The following is a 19,179-nucleotide window of genomic DNA, read 5'->3' on the forward strand; positions in this document are numbered from 1 at the left end:
GAACAATCTTCCCGCATCTAGCCTGTCCAATCCCTTTAGGATCTTATACGTTTCAATCAGATCCCCCCTCAATCTTCTAAATTCCAACGAGTACAAGCCCAGTTCATCCAGTCTTTCTTCATATGAAAGACCTGCCATCCCAGGAATCAATCTGGTGAACCTTCTTTGTACTCCCTCTATGGCAAAGATGTCTTTCCTCAGATTAGGGGACCAAAACTGCACACAATACTCCAGGTGTGGTCTCACCAAGGCCTTGTACAACTGCAGTAGTACCTCCCTGCTCCTGTACTCGAATCCTCTCGCTATAAATGCCAGCATACCGTTCGCCTTTTTCACCGCCTGCTGTACCTGCATGCCCACTTTCAATGACTGGTGTATAATGACACCCAGGTCTCGTTGCACCTCCCCTTTTCCTAATCGGCCACCATTCAGATAATAATCTGTTTTCCTATTTTTGCCACCAAAGTGGATAACTTCACATTTATCCACATTAAATTGCATCTGCCATGAGTTTGCCCACTCACCCAACCTATCCAAGTCACCCTGCATCCTCTTAGCATCCTCCTCACTGCTAACACTGCCACCCAGCTTCGTGTCATCCGCAAACTTGGAGATGCTGCATTTAATTCCCTCATCCAAGTCATTAATATATATTGTAAACAACTGGGGTCCCAGCACTGAGCCTTGCGGTACCCCACTAGTCACCGCCTGCCATTCTGAAAAGGTCCCATTTATTCCCACTCTTTGCTTCCTGTCTGCTAACCAATTCTCCACCCACACCAATACCTTACCCCCAATACCGTGTGCTTTAAGTTTGCACACTAATCTCCTGTGTGGGACCTTGTCAAAAGCCTTTTGAAAATCCAAATATACCACATCCACTGGTTCTCCCCTATCCACTCTACTAGTTACATCCTCAAAAAATTCTATGAGATTCGTCAGACATGATTTTCCTTTCACAAATCCATGCTGACTTTGTCCGATCATTTCACCGCTTTCCAAATGTGCTGTTATCACATCCTTGATAACTGACTCCAGCAGTTTCCCCACCACTGACGTTAGGCTAACCGGCCTATAATTCCCCGGTTTCTCTCTCCCTCCTTTTTTAAAAAGTGGGGTTACATTAGCCACCCTCCAATCCTCAGGAACTAGTCCAGAATCTAACGAGTTTTGAAAAATTATCACTAATGCATCCACTATTTCTTGGGCCACTTCCTTAAGCACTCTGGGATGCAGACCATCTGGCCCTATCAGATTCCTATTAGATTCCTCCTTCTTCAGCCCTTACCTTTTCGACCTATCACCTCCCTGTTTCTTACTTCATTCCTCTCCCCCCCGCCCCCCCCGGCCTCCCTCACGCCCACCTTCCCCCTCACCTGGTCACACCTGTCACCTGCCAGCTTGTACGCCTTCTTCTCCCACCCTCCCCCACCTTCTTATTCTGGCTTCTGTCCCTTTCCTTTCCAGTCCTGATGAAGGGTCTTGGCCTGAAACATCGACTGTTGATTCCCCTCCATAGATGCTCCCTGACTTGCTGGGTTCCTCTGGAATTTTGTGTGTGTTGCTCTCAATGGCTCGCACCATTTTTATGGAGAAGTGGTGCACGTACCTTCAGACCCTTTTCCCCTTTCGGCCCCGGCATGCCTGGTTTTCCTGGATCTCCCTGCAATGCAGCAAAAACAGACCGGACGTCCAAGGCTGATCAGTCGTATAAACTTCAGGAACTTTCTCATGTTACCTCTCTCAAACTTACTGACAACAGACAACTGCTGTAAAATGAGGACTGGTGTGTGTGTGTGTGTGTGTGTGTGTGTGTGTGTGTGTGGAGAGAGGGAGAGAGAGGGAGGGAGGGAGAGAGGTGGAGAGAGAGGGAGGGAGGGAGAGGGGGGAGAGAGAAGGAGAGAGGGGGAGAGAGGGGGAGAGGGAGAGAGGGAGAGAGGGAGAGAGAGGGGTAGGGAGAGAGAGGGGGGAGGGAGACGGGGAGAGAGAGGGGGGAGGGAGACGGGGAGAGAGAGGGGAGAGGGAGAGGGGAAGGGAGAGGGGAAGGGAGAGGGGAAGGGAGAGGGAGAGAGGGGGAGAGGGGGAGAGGGAGATATATATATCCATCCCATGGACACCAACATGATAATTACAAAGGTGCGTCACCAAGAGGCATTTAGTAAAGTATTTGCCTTAGCCTTCCAGTGACCAAGGTTCGATCCTGACCTTCAACAAGGCTCCCCCCACTCTTCCCACAGTGTGACCCTCCCTCAGTACCACCCCCTCCCAAAGTGACCCTCCCTCAGTACCACCCCTCCCACAGTGTGACCCTCCCTCAGTACCACCCTCCCACAGTGTGACCCTCCCTCAGTACCACCCCTCCATAGTGTGACCCTATCTCAGGCCTGCCCCTCCCACACAGCAGCATTCCCTGTTTAGTGCCATGGGAATCTGCTTCAGTCACCAGTATAGATTTTGAATCTTGTTCCTGGTAAGTCAGGCGAGATTTTTGAAGATTAATGGTCACCATTTGACTATTCATTCAAATTTTTTGTCAAGATGTCCTACCGGTCTTCCTTGCTGTCCCACGTTTCCTCTTGGTCCAGGAACACCCGGGTAACCCTGCCGGTTTTGGTTACAAAGGGAGACCAGTTAATTGTGCAGCCAATTCTTGAGAAGTTAATCGACACTACAACATTACTCAAGGATAGATTGAGCAAGCATCTCTAGAACTCTCAAAGTTGCCGTAGAAGTTGATAGGTTGCTGAGAAGGTTTGGTTTTTAGGAGGGTGCATAGGCGATTTACCAGGATGCTACTCTCCTGAGAGATGTCCTCCAGTGTTTGGCGTTTCCACCCTATGCTCTGACTGTCTACCCTATTTATACCTCTTGTAATTTTATAAACTTCTACCAGGTCGGCACTTTGCCTCCGATGCTGCACAGTTCTGGTAGGAGGGACGCGGAAGCTTTAGAGAAGGTGCAGAGGAGATTTACCAGGATGCTGCCTGGATTAGAAGGCATGTCTTATGAAGACAGGTTGATCCAGCTAGGGCTTTGCTCTTTGGAGCAAAGGAGGATGAGAGGTGACTAGATAGAGATATACAAGATGTTAAGAGCCAAAGATAGAGTGACAGCCAGTTCCTTTTTCTCAGGACATAAGTGGTTAATGTGAGGGGCATAATTTTAAGGCGATTGGAGGAAAGTATGGGGGGAGGTCAGAAGTAGGTTTTTTTTTTACACAGAGAATGGTGGATGTGTGGAACACCTTGCCAGGGGTGCGGGTACAGGTAAATACATCAGGGACATTTAAGAAACTCCTACAGAGGCACATGGATGATAGAAGAATGGAGGGTTATGTAGGAGGGAAGGGTTAGAGTGATCTTAAAGTAAGCTATAAGGTCGTGGGACGAAGAGCCTCTACTCTGCTATGTAGTTTGCGGTGTGCCCTCCCTGGAACAAAGATTGACCTTTGGAGAGATGACCCTGTGAAAAGACCATGAAATCCCAATTAATTTATCCAGTCTCTAATACTTTCCATAATGGCACCAAGGTTTCAGCACCAGCACCCGGGTTCAATCCAGATCTGCTGGTGCTGTCTGTGTGGAGTTTGCACGTTCTCCCTGTGGCCACGTGGGTCACCCCCCCCCCCCGATTTTCTCCCACATCCTACCAACTTGCAGGTTAATTAGCCGCTGTGAATTGCCCACACCATGTGGGTGAATAGTTGGATCGGGTGGGGGGGGGGAGCTGATGAGAATGAAATGGGATCAGTGTGGAGAAGATTGGCTTTATCTGTCACCGGCACATCGAAATATAGTGTACAGTGAAATAGGTCACTTTACATCAACAACCAAGAGTCCAGGGATGTGCTGGGGGAAGCCAGCAAGTGTCAGTACACTCCCCACACCAATACGGCATGCCCACAAGTCACTGACCCTAACCAGAATGTCTTTGGAATGTGGGAGGAAGCTGGAGCACTCGGAGGAAACCCACGCGGTCACGGGGAGAATGCACAATCTCCTTCGTTGTGGCGGTGCTCTATGACTCTATGCAAGTCCAGTTGTATCATTGAAGAGAAGTTTGGATTGTAACATGGAAGAGAAAGATATGGAGGACAACGGCCCGGGTCCAGGTAGAAGGGACTGGGCAGAAAACCAGGCTGGCAAGGACTAGATGGGCCAAAGAACCTGTGACTTCATAACAGTGGTGTTTGTGGTATTTGCTACCCATCAGAGATATTTATCAGGAACGCTGCATATGCAGGGCCCTCGGCATTGTCAATGATCCATCTCATCGTCCAACAATCTCTTTGACCCCCACCCCCCCCCCACCATCCGGCAGGAGGCACCATTGCATTCGAACAAGGAGCATTAGGATGGGAACTAGCTTCTTCCCCCAGGCTGTAAGACCACTGAATTCCTTGTCACCACTCAGGTCTCATCACGTATAATGTGCCAGTAGTATTATACTGTTTACTTTTTAACTTGTATCATAAATGCACCTTATTGTTTGTTAATTTTTTGTGGTGATATGTGTTATGTGTGAGTCATATGTACTGTGTTGTGCCCCCTGGTCCGGAAGAAGGTTGTTTTGTTTGGTGGTATACACGGTTACAGTTGTATAACAATAAACCGACCTTGAACCTGAAGGTAACTCAGTTCCAATCACATTCCAGTTTCCAAAAACTGAGCCACCTGCTTACCCTTCCAACCAAAAAGGCATCACTGAAAATTTATGTTGGCAATGAGATTCATGTATTAAATGAAAAGCCACTGTATAGTATCCCGTACAGTTCCACTGTCTTCTCATTATGAGGTCCCATTCATTTCCACAGTCTTCTCATTATTACTGTCCCGTACAGTTCCACAGTCTTCTCGTTATTACTGTCCCGTACAGTTCCACAGCCTTCTCATTATTACTGTCCCATTCAGTTCCACAGTCTTCTCATTATTACTGTCCCGTACAGTTCCACAGCCTTCTCGTTATTACTGTCCCATTCAGTTCCACAGTCTTCTCATTATTACTGTCCAGTTCAGTTCCACAGTCTTCTCGTTATTACTGTCCCATACAGTTCCACAGTCTTCTCATTATTACTGTCCAGTTCAGTTCCACAGTCTTCTCGTTATTACTGTCCCATACAGTTCCACAGTCTTCTCATTATTACTGTCCCGTACAGTTCCACAGTCTTCTCATTATTACTGTCCCGTACAGTTCCACAGTCTTCTCGTTATTACTGTCCTGTACAGTTCCACAGTCTTCTCGTTATTACTGTCCCGTTCAGTTCCACAGCCTTCTCGTTATTACTGTCCCGTACAGTTCCACAGCCTTCTCGTTATTACTGTCCCGTACAGTTCCACAGTCTTCTCGTTATTACTGTCCCGTACAGTTCCACAGCCTTCTCGTTATTACTGTCCCGTACAGTTCCACAGCCTTCTCGTTATTACTGTCCCGTACAGTTCCACAGTCTTCTCGTTATTACTGTCCCGTTCAGTTCCACAGTCTTCTCGTTATTACTGTCCCGTACAGTTCCACAGCCTTCTCGTTATTACTGTCCCGTACAGTTCCACAGTCTTCTCGTTATTACTGTCTCATTCAGTTCCACAGTCTTCTCATTATTACTGTCCCATACAGTTCCACAGTCTTCCCGTTATTACTGTCCCGTACAGTTCCACAGCCTTCTCATTATTACTGTCCCGTACAGTTCCACAGCCTTCTCGTTATTACTGTCTCATTCAGTTCCACAGTCTTCTTGTTATTACTGTCCCATTCAGTTCCACAGTCTTCTCATCATTACTGTCCCATTCAGTTCCACAGTCTTCTCATTATTACTGTCCCGTACAGTTCCACAGTCTTCTCGTTATTACTGTCCCATTCAGTTCCACAGTCTTCTCATTATTACTGTCCCATTCAGTTCCACAGCCTTCTCGTTATTACTGTCCCGTACAGTTCCACAGCCTTCTCATTACTGTCCCATTCAGTTCCACAGTCTTCTCATTATTACTGTCCCGTACAGTTCCACAGTCTTCTCATTATTACTGTCCCTTACAGTTCCACAGTCTTCTCGTTATTACTGTCCCGTACAGTTCCACAGTCTTCTCGTTATTACTGTCCCGTACAGTTCCACAGCCTTCTCGTTATTACTGTCCCGTACAGTTCCACAGTCTTCTCATTATTACTGTCCCGTTCAGTTCCACAGTCTACTCGTTATTACTGTCCCGTACAGTTCCACAGTCTTCTCATTATTACTGTCCCGTTCAGTTCCACAGTCTTCTCGTTATTACTGTCCCGTACAGTTCCACAGTCTTCTCGTTATTACTGTCCCGTACAGTTCCATAGCCTTCTCGTTATTACTGTCTCATTCAGTTCCACAGCCTTCTCATTATTACTGACCCGTACAGTTCCACAGTCTTCTCGTTATTACTGTCCCGTACAGTTCCAGTCTTCTCGTTATTACTGTCCCGTACAGTTCCACAGCCTTCTCGTTATTACTGTCCCGTACAGTTCCACAGTCTTCTTGCTATGACTGTCCCGTACAGTTCCACTGTCTTGTTATGACTGTCCTGTAGAGTTCCACTGTCTTGTTATGACTGTCCTGTAGAGTTCCACTGTCTCTCTGAACTGTAACTCCCCTACTTCTTTCTGAAGATTTGCAGTAGGGAGCATCCGAACAAGCTGCACCACTGCCTGGTATGGGAACTGCATACCAGGTGGTGGACAGGAAGGCCCTACAGCGGGCAGTGAAAACCAGTCTACCCGCCATCAAGGCATCAAGGATATATATACAGAAAGGTGCAGGTTAAAAGGGCCAATAATAAATTGAAGGATCCCACCCACCCTGCTCATGGTCTCTTTGTCCCACTCCCACCAAATAGGGGGCTATGTAGCATCAACGCTAGGAACCACCAGACTCAAAAACAGTTACTTTCCCCAAGCAGTATGGCTGATCAACACCTCCACCCAATAACTCCACCAGTCCCTTATTATTTCCCATCAGTCACCTTATTTACACCTGGCATCACTTTATGGACATACAATCAATCTATATACTGTAAATATAAGATATCTAATGTATTTATATTTATTGTGTGTTTCCTAAATTATTGTGTTCTTTATCATTTGTGTTTTTTTTAATGTTGTGTTGGATCCAGAGTAACATTTTTTCATTTTCCTTACACTTGTGTACAGGAAATGACATTAAACAATCTTAAATCTTGTATCTGCAGTTGTTCAATTCCCTCAACAGAACGACCCAAAGTTACCTTATAGCCTTCATCTCCTGGTTCACCGCGATCTCCACGGGGACCTACAGGACCCTGAGATAGAGAGACAACAGTGTGAGATCTGCAGCTTGGCAACACATGTCTTTTGTGTTGCCCACCGAATAAATCACTGTGAAGTTCCCTGATCATCTGTGTCTCTCTCATTTGGTCTCCTTTGCATCAAGATGAAGTGCAATTGATTTCCCTTGTCTATTACGCAGGGCATGTCCTTGTTATTAAACCACAAGAACTCATTGTAATGGGAAGCAGGCTTCCAGATGGAAATATTCTTTGACTATATTCCTGTAACAAGCTCAGTGTCAGTAAGACCAAGCAATTTATAGTTGACTTCAGGAAGGGGAAGTCAAGGGAACACACATCCCTCACCGAGGAATCATCAGTGGGAAAAGTGAGCATTTTTAAGTTCCAGGGTGTTGACATCCCTGAGGGTCTATCCTGGGCCCAAAACATTGATGCAATTACAAAGAAGGCACAACAATGGTATGTTTCATTAGGAGTTTGAGGAAACTTGATATATCACCAAATTTCTGCAGGTGTACCGTGGAGAGCATTCTGACTGGTTGCATCACCTTCTGGTGTGGAGGGGCCACTGCACAGGATCAGAAAAAGCTGCAGGAAGTTGTTAACTCAGCCAGCTCCATCATGGACACTAGCCTGCCCAGCATTGAGGACGACTTCAAAAGGTGATGCTTCAAAAAGGGGGCATCCAACATTCGGGATCCCTCTCATGCTGGGTATACCTCTTCTCATTGCTACTGTCAAGGAGCAGGTATAGGAGTTTGAAGGCACACATACAATATTCCTGGAACGGTTCCTTCCCCTCTACCATCAGATTTCCAACTGGACAATGAATCCATGTACACTACCTTACTATTATTTCCACTCTTTTTGTACTACTTTTTAAAATATATATATATATATATATTTCTTATTGTAATTTATATTTACATTTACTTTTATTATTAAGTATTGCACAGTACTGCTGCCACAAAACAACAAATTTCACAACATATATCAGTGATAATAAACCTGATTTCCTCGGAGCCCAGCTACTAGACAAACTATGAAACACAGGCCAAACATTCCCAGGATATTAGGTGAGGCACAGCCTTCAAAGCATCACCTGTGTCAGCCAAACAGCCAAACAGGAGGCAAAGAGGAGATGAAATCAAAGACAGCTGCAGGAGCTGAAGATCTGAAATAAAATCAGAGGACTTTGGAAACACTTGCAGGTCAGGCAGCATTTGTGGTGAGAGAAACATGGTCAAAGTTTTAAACTAAAGACATTGCCTGGCCTGCTCAGTTTTTCCAGTATTTTCTGCTTTTCTTTCAGAAAAAAGAGTTCATGTTATCGCAAAATAAATCTGATTGGCCCCTTAAGGTTGTCATAGCCAGTGGGTGGGGTGTTAGTGGGGACAAGCTTCCACTATCGATTAAACGCTGCCAATGGCGTGTGTTTCAAATAGCCTCTAACAACCAAGTCCAGCTCCTGGCCTTCACAGGTGATTTAGCTACTATGCCCAGAGGAACCATTTCTACTGACAGGAGAAGGGGTAAAAATGGGTTACTGGAGCCTTAAAACCAGTTATTTTGGGCAGATAGGGCTCGTCAGTCATGGTTGGCAGCTCATCTAGAAGAGGGAAAACTCTGATCTCAAACCTCTGCTTTCTTGCAATATATGCGCTTGTGAGGAAGGCTTCAGGAATAAACCCCAAGGAAAATCTGGACTTTGAGTCCCTAACGCAGTCTTACATTGAGTTCAACACTGACCAGCATCTCCTGTGATGCTGCTGGAGCCACTGCCGTTCCTTTGGATTTATCTGTTGCATGGAGAGGGGCAACAGCTCGCACTCCGTTTCGTACTATCCTGCCCTGCGTATCATGTGAACAGCTGGGACGCAATATTCAAGGCTGACCCCAACTAACAGAGGGACTCAAGTCTGTTTAAGCTGGAGCTGACGGTCTACAGAGCCTACTTAAAGAAAAGCCCCTTGAAATGGCAATATCTTCTTTCCAAAAAGAGGACAATTTCTCCAGTGAAAATGCCACAAGTAAAGAGAACAAAGATTTAGATTCTAAACGTTAAGATCTATCCAGATGAAGGGTCCCGACCTGAAACATTGACTGTCTGTTTCCCTCCACAGGTGCTGCCTGACCCGTGAGTTTTTCCAGTACCTCACTTAGCTGCATGTCCCAATGCTTATTGAATTTAGATGCCATTGCAACTTGTCAGCCAATTTATACATAGCAGGGTTCCATGGCCAGTATGTCTTGATTCATTTTAGGAACCTTAGTTCAGAGAGTGACATCAACCATAACAGGGAGATGGTGCAAAACGGCAACTCCTCTGCTTGCATCTTCAGAAACAACTCTATTTCTATCTTCAATATCTCTTTTTTTTTCCTTTTCAAGGTTCTTTTGAAGACCCTGACCTGGAGTTACGCTCTGACTTTGGTTCTTTGTAGGAATGGGACCTGCTCTCAGGGCCTCACAACCAGCAGCTTTTTGATATCCCAACGACGCGGCCTGGAAGACTAGCGCCCCTTCAGGGTGCCGGACTTTTGTGGCTCTGTAGACGGGCTGATTCAAGGCCGGTTGCCCTGAGTGAAGCGTCGCAGGAGAACATGGAACATCGGGAGCAGCGGGTTAGCTGCTGGGAGTTGTAGGTCGAGAGACCTGAGCTCTCTGGGCACAGAGCTCGGAAAAAGTAATGCAACAGACTTTTCACATCGTAAATCAGTGCATTATTTGTTATATCTCCCTTCTCGCTGTGAAACGGGGACAACTCGTTTTCCCTTATTAGGGAGAGAGAGCGCCTGTGGTACGTCGAATTTCCGGGTGAATGAGTAGTCTTTGGGATACTGCAAGTCTGTGTCTTTACTGATGTTTTGCTATATGCTTGAGTACTTGGTGGGGGGAGGTGCAGATGCTTTTTTTGCTGGTAGGGGGAGGGGTTGTTGCCTTGCTGCTGCTTGTTTGGGGGAGGGGGGAGCTGGGGGGTGGCTTTGGGATTCTAATGTTCAACTGTCATTCATTCTTTGGGGCACCACTCTGTTTTCGTGGATGTTTGCAAAGAAAAATAATTTCAGGATGCAGACTGTATACATTTCTCTGACATGAAATGTACCTACTGAAACCTATTGAAATCCCCTCCTATTCATTTTCAAAATAGTGCTGTTTATATAGAATATGGAACATACAATCAATGGTCACTTTATTAGGTATGGGAGGAGAACCCGGCATGGTCTGCAGTTGTAGTCCATCCACTTCAAGGTTCGATGTGTTGTGCATTCAGAGATACTCTTCTGCACATCACTGTTGTAATGCGTTGTTATTTTAGTGACTATCACCCTCCTGTCAGCTTGAACCAGTCTGGACATTCTCCTCTTCCTCTTGAGCCCTTCGCTCTCAGTGGGGCGTAGGCCATTAATGACCTCCCGTCTCCACCATCCTCTGTTCTGAGCCAGTTTCTCCAGCGTGGACTAGGAGAGCCCCAGTCATCTAATTTCAGCCTAGATTTCTTCCCTCTATGTGTTCTTTGGACATCCCCTTTTCCTCTTTCCTTGGTGATTCCATTTTAATGCCTGCCTGATGATGTTGTCGGTTGGCTTCCTCAAGGTCTGGCCAATCCACCTGCATTTCCACAGTTTCCCACAGTGTCTCGTTGTTTACTTTGTTAGTCTGTCTGAAGCTTACAATCCGTCTCAGGCAGTGGTTGATGAAAGCCTGCAGTTTTTGTCGAGTGCAAACACGAGGAATTCTGCAGATGCTGGAAATTCAAGCAACACACATCAAAGTTGCTGGTGGACGCAGCAGGCCAGGCAGCATCTCTAGACAGAGGTACAGTCGACGTTTCAGGCTGAGATCCTTCATTAGTCCTGACGAAGGGTCTCGGCCTGAAACGTCGACTGTACATCTTAGAGATGCTGCCTGGCCTGCTGCGTTCACCAGCAACTTTGATGTGAGTTTTTGTAGAGTCTTCTTTGTTATTCTCCAGGTTTCAGAGCCATATGGGAGCACTGTTTTAACATTTGAGTTGTATGTTCGTGGTCATCTGCTGCTGTAGCCCATCCACTTCAAGGTTTGACATGTTGTATGTTCAGAGATGCTCTTCTGCACGCCGCTGTTGTAACGTGTGGTTATTAGAGTTACTGTCGTCTTCCTGTCAGATTGAATCAGTCTGTTTATTCTCTGACTTCTTTCATTAACAAGGCGTTTAGGCCCACAAAACTGCCATTTACTGGGTATGTTCTCGTTATTGTTAGCATTCTCTGTAAATTCTAGAAACTTTGTGCATGAAGATCCCAGGGAATTAGCAGTTTCTGAGATACTCAAAGCATCCCAACTGCCACCTATAATCATTTCACAGTCAAAGTCACTTAGATTCCGGAGCTCTTTTTTTTTAAAATCTGGCACAGCACATCTCTGTAAGATCATAAGACATAGGAGCTGAATTAGGCACTTTGGCCCATCGAGCCTATTCTGCAATTCAATCATGGCTGATCTTTTTTTACCCCATCCTCTGCCCCACTCCCCAGTCTTCTCTCCGTAACCTTTGATGCCGACTCCTTTGAACTTACCCCCCCACACCTTAAATACGTGCCCCGTAGTATTCAGCGATACATACAAAATGCTGGAGGAACTCAGCAGGCCAGGCAGCATCGACAGAGGGGAATAACATTTTGGGGAGAGACCTTTCATTAGGACTGGAAGGGAAGGGGGAAAAAAGCCATTTCAACCATGAGGAAAAGATGCTGGTTGTCCTCTCTATCTGTGCCACTCATCATCTTACAAACGTCGATCAGGTTTCCCCTCAGCCTCTGGTGGTCCTGAGAAAGCAGCCCAAATTTTCCACTCTCTCATTGTGGACGTGCCCTCCAGGCAGGGTCCTGGTAGACCCCTTCTGCACCCTTTCCAAAGCCTCTAGATCCTTCCTATAATGAGACAACCAGAACTTAATTCAATAATCTAGATGTGGCTTAATTAGAGTTTTATAAACTGTCGCGTTGGATGGAGGAAATGGACAAGGTCCTCCGTGACTGCTTTGAATCGGTGGACTGGTTAGTATTCAAGGACTCTGCAGCTAACCTCGATGGGTATGCCTCAGCCGAAACGGACTTTATTTGGAAATGCACGGAGGACTGTGTGTCTCGCAAGACAATCCGGGTATTCCCTAACCGGAAACCTTGGATGAATTATGAGGTCAAGTCCCTTTTAAAGGCTAGGGCTACGGCTTTTAGGTCCGGGGATACCAGTCACTACACGGAATCCAGACGTGAACTCCGGAAAGCCATTAAGGGCACCAAGAGGCAATATTGGGCCAAGTTGGAAGCCCAGGCTAACCAAAGGGATGCCAGTAGACTATGGCAGGGTCTAAATGAGATCACTGGGCGCAAAGAAAAGGCTGGGAATATCAATAACTGTGGTGCTTCTCTTCCTGACGAACTTACCGTATTCTTCGCAAGATTCGAACAGAACAGGAGCGTCCCGCTCCCTCCGGATGAACCGGACCTGGTGGCATCGAGATTCATCGTCACCGAGGAGGACGTTAGAAGGGCCTTCCTGAAGATAAATCCAAGGAAGGCGACGGGCCCAGATGGTGTCCCAGGACAGGTTCTCTGGGCCTGTGCAAGCGAGCTAGCTGGAGTGTTTGCCGACATCTTCAACTGCTCCTTGCTTCAGTCTAAGATCCCCTCGTGTTTTAAGAAGGCAACAACATCAACCACAGTCTACCGGTCAACCTCGACGCTTTGCAATTCACCTACTGGAGCAACAGGTCAACGGCAGATGCCATCTCTCTGGCCCTACATTCCTCCTTAGAGCACCTGGAGAATAAAGACACATACGCAAGGCTCCTTTTCATTGACTACAGCTCTGCCTTTAATACCATCATTCCAAATAAACTGATTCCTAAGCTCCAGAACCTGGGCCTTAGCACTCAGATCTGCAGCTGGATCTTCAACTTCCTCACAGACAGGACCCAGGCTGTAAAAATAGGGGACAAGCTCTCCTCTACAATCACTCTGAGCACTGGTGCCCCACAAGGCTGTGTACTCAGCCCCCTGCTGTACTCACTGTACACCCATGATTGTGTAGCCAAGTTTCCATCAAACTCAATATATAAGTTCGCTGACACAACAATTGTAGGCCATATCTCGAGTAATGATGAGTTTGAGTACAGAGAGGAAATTAAGAACCTGGTGGCATGGTGCGAAGACAATAACCTATCCCTCAACGTCAGCAAGATGAAGGAATTGGTTGTTGACTTCAGAAGGAGTAGCGGACCGCACGACCCAATTTATATCGGTGGTGTGCAAGTGGAACAGGTCAAAAGCTTTAAGTTCCTCGGGGTCAACATCACAAATGACCTGACTTGGTCCAACCAAGCAGAGTTCACTGCCAAGAAGGCCCACCAGCGCCTTTGATTCCTGAGAAAACTAAAGAAATTTGGCCCACACATTTTAATTCCACATCCCATTCCCATTCTGATATGTCTATCCATGGCCTCCTCTACTGTAAAGATGAAGCCACACTCAGGTTGGGGGAACAACACCTTATATTCCGTCTGGGTAGCCTCCAACCTGATGGCATGAACACTGACTTCTCTAACTTCCGCTAATGCCCCACCTCCCCCTCGTACCCCATCCGTTATTTATTTATATACACACATTCTTTCTCTCTCTCTCCTTTTTCTCCCTCTGTCCCTCTGACTATACCCCTTGCCCATCCTATGTTTCTTTTTCCCCCCTCCCCCCTTTCTTTCTCCCTGGGCCTCCTGTCCCATGATCCTCTCATATCCCTTTTGCCAATCACCTGTCCAGCTCTTGGCTCCATCCCTCCCCCTCCTGTCTTCTCCTATCATTCTGGATCTCCCCCTCCCCCTGTCACTTTCAAATCTCTTACTAACTCTTCCTTCAGTTAGTCCTGACGAAGGGTCGTGGCCCGAAACGTCAACTGTACCTCTTCCTAGAGATACTGCCTGGCCTGTTGCGTTCACCAGCAATTTTGATGTGTGTTACTAATTTTTATAGTCGCACCATAGAAAGCATTCTTCTAGGGTGCATCACAACCTAGTATGGAATTTGTCCTGTCCAAGACCGAAAGAAGCTGCAGAAGATCGTGAACAGGACGCAGCACATCACACAAACCAATCTTCCGTCCGTGGACTCACTTTACACCGCACGCTGTTGGAGCAGTGCTGCCAGGATAATCAAGGACACGACCCACCCAGCCAACAGACTTTTCATCCCTCTTCCCTCTGGGAGAAGGTTCAGGAGCTTAAAGACTTGTATGGCCAGATATGGGAACAGCTTCTTTCCAACTGTGATTAGACTGCTGAACGGATCCTGACCCGGATCTGTGCCGTACCCTCCAAATATCCGGACCTGCCGCTCGGTTTTTTTGCACTACCTTACTTTCCATTTTTCTATTTTCTATTTATGATTTATAATTTAAATTTTTAATATTTACTAATTTTAACTATTTTTAATATCTTTAATATTTAATATTTGTGATCCAGGGAGTGTGAAGCGCAGAATCAAATATCGCTGTGATGATTGTACATTCTAGTACCAATTGTTTGGCGACAATAAAGTACAAAGTATAAAGTATAAAAGTACAAAGTATAAAGCTGCAACATTAACTTCCTGACTTTTGAATTCAGTGGCTTCACTAAAAAAGGCAAGCATATCATACGCCTTTTTACCCACACTATCAACTTGAGTAGCCTCTTTCAGGGAGCAATGAACCTGTACCTCAAGGTCCCTCTGCTCATCAACATTGTTCAGGATCCTGCCCTTAACGATGTGCTGCTGCTTTATATTTGACCCACCATGGTGCGACCTTTCACATTTGGCCAGGTTAAGCTCCTTCTGCCATTTCTCCGCCCATATCTGATCCATATCCCACTGTATCCTTTGTCAGTCTTCTACACTCTCCACAGCGCCACCAATCTTCACATCATCTGCAAATTTACTAACTCACCCATTCAGGCATTTCAGATTAACACCTCAGCCTTCCCTCTTTTCCGCGAGAGCATCGGACAGAAGAAAAAGAAGTTAGATACTCTGAAATGGCTTCCCGGTGTGCGAAGGACAATGCAGTGAAACACAATGTTAAACATTGTTTACAGAGATTAACAATATTTGCCACGAAAAGAATGACCTACTGGTTCACCTAGAGGCCCAGGTGGTCCGGGAGCACTGCTGTCTTCACCTGGAAAGCCCTAATAGTGGAAGGAAAGGAACAGGGATTACCTCTTCAACCTACAACACTTCACAGCAGTACAGTGTCATCAGCGGGACAGAAATTGAAAGCAGCTTTATATCTCTGATCTACATCATTCTCCTTGTAACTTTCAGACTTCAGATACAGTAGTAGGCCAATTGAGTCCTCTCTGCCTTTCAATACCATGATCACCCTCTCCCCATCCTCTCTCATCGCTCATATCTGTTACTATTGTATTGATACTTAGCTTTTGTGTTTTTTCTGTGCTGCATTGGATCTGGAGTAACAATTATCTAGACCTCCATTACACTGTGTACTGGAGATGACATTACACAATCTGGAAATTTGAAATGTTGAAATTGAACTTCTAAAATTTAGCTATTTTAAGTGGACGTAAGAAATACAAATACCATGTTCCTTCAAAGTGAGAGGATAATAACTGAAGTTCTCGACCCTTTTAAAGTTTTAAGTTCTAATCTCTGACTGTGATTTGAAATATTTTGCAGTAGGTACAATCAGCAGTTGGAAACAAATCCAATGTCACATTCTTTGTCAAAACATCAGAAATATCAGGCCCTGCTACCCCTCAGTGTTGTCAATATGAGCATGGCTGATCTGCTCCAGGCCTCATCTCCCTTTCTCCAGTTCCCTATCACCCCAGTCCCTTCATCTCTTAAACATTTCTCTCCCTCCTCTTTAAACCACCCTCCCACCAGTGATCCAGTCTCCACACCCTCTAGGGTGGAGAATTCGAGATTCACCTCTTTTTGTGAGTGAATGTTCCTACAAATTTCAGCTATGTGGAACCACCCTCCTTTCTTGTAACAATGCACAAGAGTGGACACAAAAACAGTGATAGCCCCTCAGTCCTGTCCCTCCATTCAATGTGACCATGGATGATCTACCCCCAGGCCTCATCTCCCCTTCTGTGCCAGTTCCCCCATTGTCCTCAGTCTCCTGATCAGTAAAACATTTCTCTCCCTCCTTAGATCTGCCCGCCAATCCAGCCAGGGTTCGTGACACAGAGAGCATGGATCTCACTTACCTTCTCACCCTTGGGTCCTGGTGGCCCAGAAGGTCCCGCTGGTCCTTGGTGACCCTGAGACAGAAGCACAGGTCATTTATAAATTGTTGTAGAAGTTTTGAAAGGTGTTTTGTAGCCTAGTGAAAAGAATTGTTTACTGACCTGCAGTAAAGCTTAAGTCTGACTGAGATTTAAACTTTGACTGTGATTTAAACTTAGATTTTGACTGTGCATTGAAACGTACAATGAAGAATGTCGTTTGCTTTAACAACCAACACAACGCCAAGGGACGGCACGGCGGCGCGGTGCTATTACAGAGCCAGCGACCCCGGCTCAGTCCTCACCGCTCTCCGTGTGCAGTTTGTATGGTCTTCCTGTGACTGGGAAGATGTTGCTCCTCCAACCTGAGGGTGGCCCCATGGCAACAGTGGAGGAGGCCATGGACTGGCATGTTGGAATGGGAATGGGAAGTGGAATTAAAATGGCTGGCCACTGGGAGATCTCGCTTTTTCTGGCGCATGGAGCTTAATACAAGGGGGGCATAACTTTAAGGTGATTGGAGGCAAGTATAGGGGGGATGTCAGAGGTGAGTTTTCTACACTGGCAGTGGTGGCTGTGTGGAAAGTGATGGAGGTGGGGACATTTAAGAGACTCACAGACAGACATATGAATGCAAGAAAAACAAGGGGTTATGGCTGCATGGGAGGGAAGGAGAAGGTGCAGTAGGTTAAAAAGGTCAGCACAACATTGTGGGCCAGGTGTCTGTACTACGCTATACTCTTCTATGTTTCATGTTCTAGCTTCTGAGTTGTCTCAATGCTAACTTTGCCACAAAATTTATGTCTAATGTCAGAGAAGATTAGATAAATTAGCTTTAATTGTCACAGGTGCATTAAAAACACTGGAACATTGGGTAGCGGGGTGGGGATACGTCTCTACATAGTAGGTGTAAGACACTCCTTCTCTCTGCCAGCCTGCAGGTCACCTTTGGGCAAGGTGTAGAACCTGCTTCGCCCCAGATCAGGGTCACGTGAACCCATGGGAGTGGGTGGTGGATGGTTGTATGAGCAGTTGGTGCATATCACAAGTCCTAGTTACACGATGATCTCTGAAGAGTATTGATAACGTCTGGGGTCACCCGTCTTGTAAAGACACTGCCCAGGAGAAGGCAATGGCAAACCACTACTGTAGAAAAATTTGCCAAGAACAATGATGGTCATGGAAAGGTGATGATCGTCTGCGTCATACAACACGGCACGTAACAAACAAACATTGAAATATACACCGTAGACGCCATTTGCGTCAATGATCAGTGCAGACCGAGGATGTGCTGGGGGCAGGCTGCAAGTGTCACTGTGCTTCCTGTGCCAACACGGTGACCCACAGCTCACTATCCCTAAGCCATACTTCTTTGGAATGTGGGAGAACCCGGAGGAAACCCACGCGGTCACGGGGAGAATGTACAAACTCCTTACAGACAGCAGCGCGAATTGAACCTGGTTTTCTGGAGCTGAAATTGTGTTCTGTTGACTGCTACGCTATTGTGCCATTTTAAGACATTAGTAACTGTTATCATTTAACACGATCTGTAAGCTCATGCCAACCCTTCTCTCCAACTGAAGACACGAAAGCAGGGGCTTCCCAACATTTTCATGGCATGGACTCCTAACACAAATCAAGGGGTTGGTTGCACTAAAGTGACTACAGATGCTGTAATTCTGCGGGGTCTTGGTCCAAAATGTCAAGAATCAACCACTACTACGTCAACTCAGGCCTAGGGGCTGGTGTCGGGCACGATGACGGACTCTTCACTTCTCCCTCTCCCTCATCAGTGTGTTCAGTTCATCTACATTAGCCGCGCCGCTGTCTTCTAGGAGCGTGTTGACCATAGTCTTGAGAGGGCGCCAGGGTTCATCATCCCGTGCTTGGGCTCCCGTATGATGACTAGGCTGGCAGGTAGCTCGGGGTGGCGTAGACAGTGCCCCGCTAGTTGCAGTCTTCTCGCCTCGATCTTGATCAAGGATCAAGGTTCATCTTTATTCATCATATATATCTACAAGTATTAGGAATTTGCTGTGGTGTGCTGGTTGGGGTGTGACATGCAACAAAAAACAATATTCAACAATTATAAAGTATAAAAGATTGTATAAAAAAATAAAGTTAGAGGTTAAAGTACCAATATGGAATAAAATGTGCATAAATACATAAATATCATTAAGTACTGACAATGTAACAGCATTATAAAAGGTGCTTTAAAGTGTCTACAGTGCAGTGACTGAGGTAATAGAGTGGGATGGAGAGGGGGTCTAATTAGAATAGTTAATCAGATTATCGGTCTGGGGGGCGGGTAGAAAAGTTTAAGGTGGCATAAAGATTTTGTATTAATAGCCCCATAGTTCTGTCCAGAAGGGAGCTTTTGGAAAAGACAGTTTACTGGGTGGACAGTCTCCGCAATGATATTTCAATATGAAGGAAAACATTGACTGTACACTTGCTCCATGGCTGCTTTCTGTCCTGCAGAATTTGTGTGTTTTGATCCCTGTCTCTATAACGTGGTCCAAAACTTCCCGCTGCAGTGACCTCTGTGCCCCATCACTTCTGACCTTGTAGATGTACCTGCACATCTCTCCCCAGCAGTCTCCTCTCTTCTCTGACTCTCTCCCAGAACCT

At 46.2% G+C, this 19,179-nt stretch overlaps 1 protein-coding gene across 1 annotated transcript in view; it reads right to left on the reverse strand.

The window, feature by feature from the left end:
- The window catches only part of LOC134355274 (collagen alpha-1(XXIV) chain-like), a 530,134-nt gene that overhangs the window by 105,647 nt on the left and 405,308 nt on the right, over positions 1 to 19,179 (reverse strand). The window contains exons 41-45 of the mRNA XM_063065074.1: positions 16,531 to 16,584; positions 15,427 to 15,483; positions 7,239 to 7,292; positions 2,548 to 2,601; positions 1,610 to 1,663 (exon numbers count right to left, since the gene is read on the reverse strand). Of these exons, the coding sequence (XP_062921144.1) occupies positions 1,610 to 1,663; positions 2,548 to 2,601; positions 7,239 to 7,292; positions 15,427 to 15,483; positions 16,531 to 16,584 (273 nt within the window). The remainder of the gene's footprint in view (positions 1 to 1,609; positions 1,664 to 2,547; positions 2,602 to 7,238; positions 7,293 to 15,426; positions 15,484 to 16,530; positions 16,585 to 19,179) is intronic.

Source organism: Mobula hypostoma, chromosome 12 (genome assembly GCF_963921235.1).
Source record: "Mobula hypostoma chromosome 12, sMobHyp1.1, whole genome shotgun sequence".
Lineage (NCBI taxonomy): Eukaryota > Metazoa > Chordata > Chondrichthyes > Myliobatiformes > Myliobatidae > Mobula > Mobula hypostoma.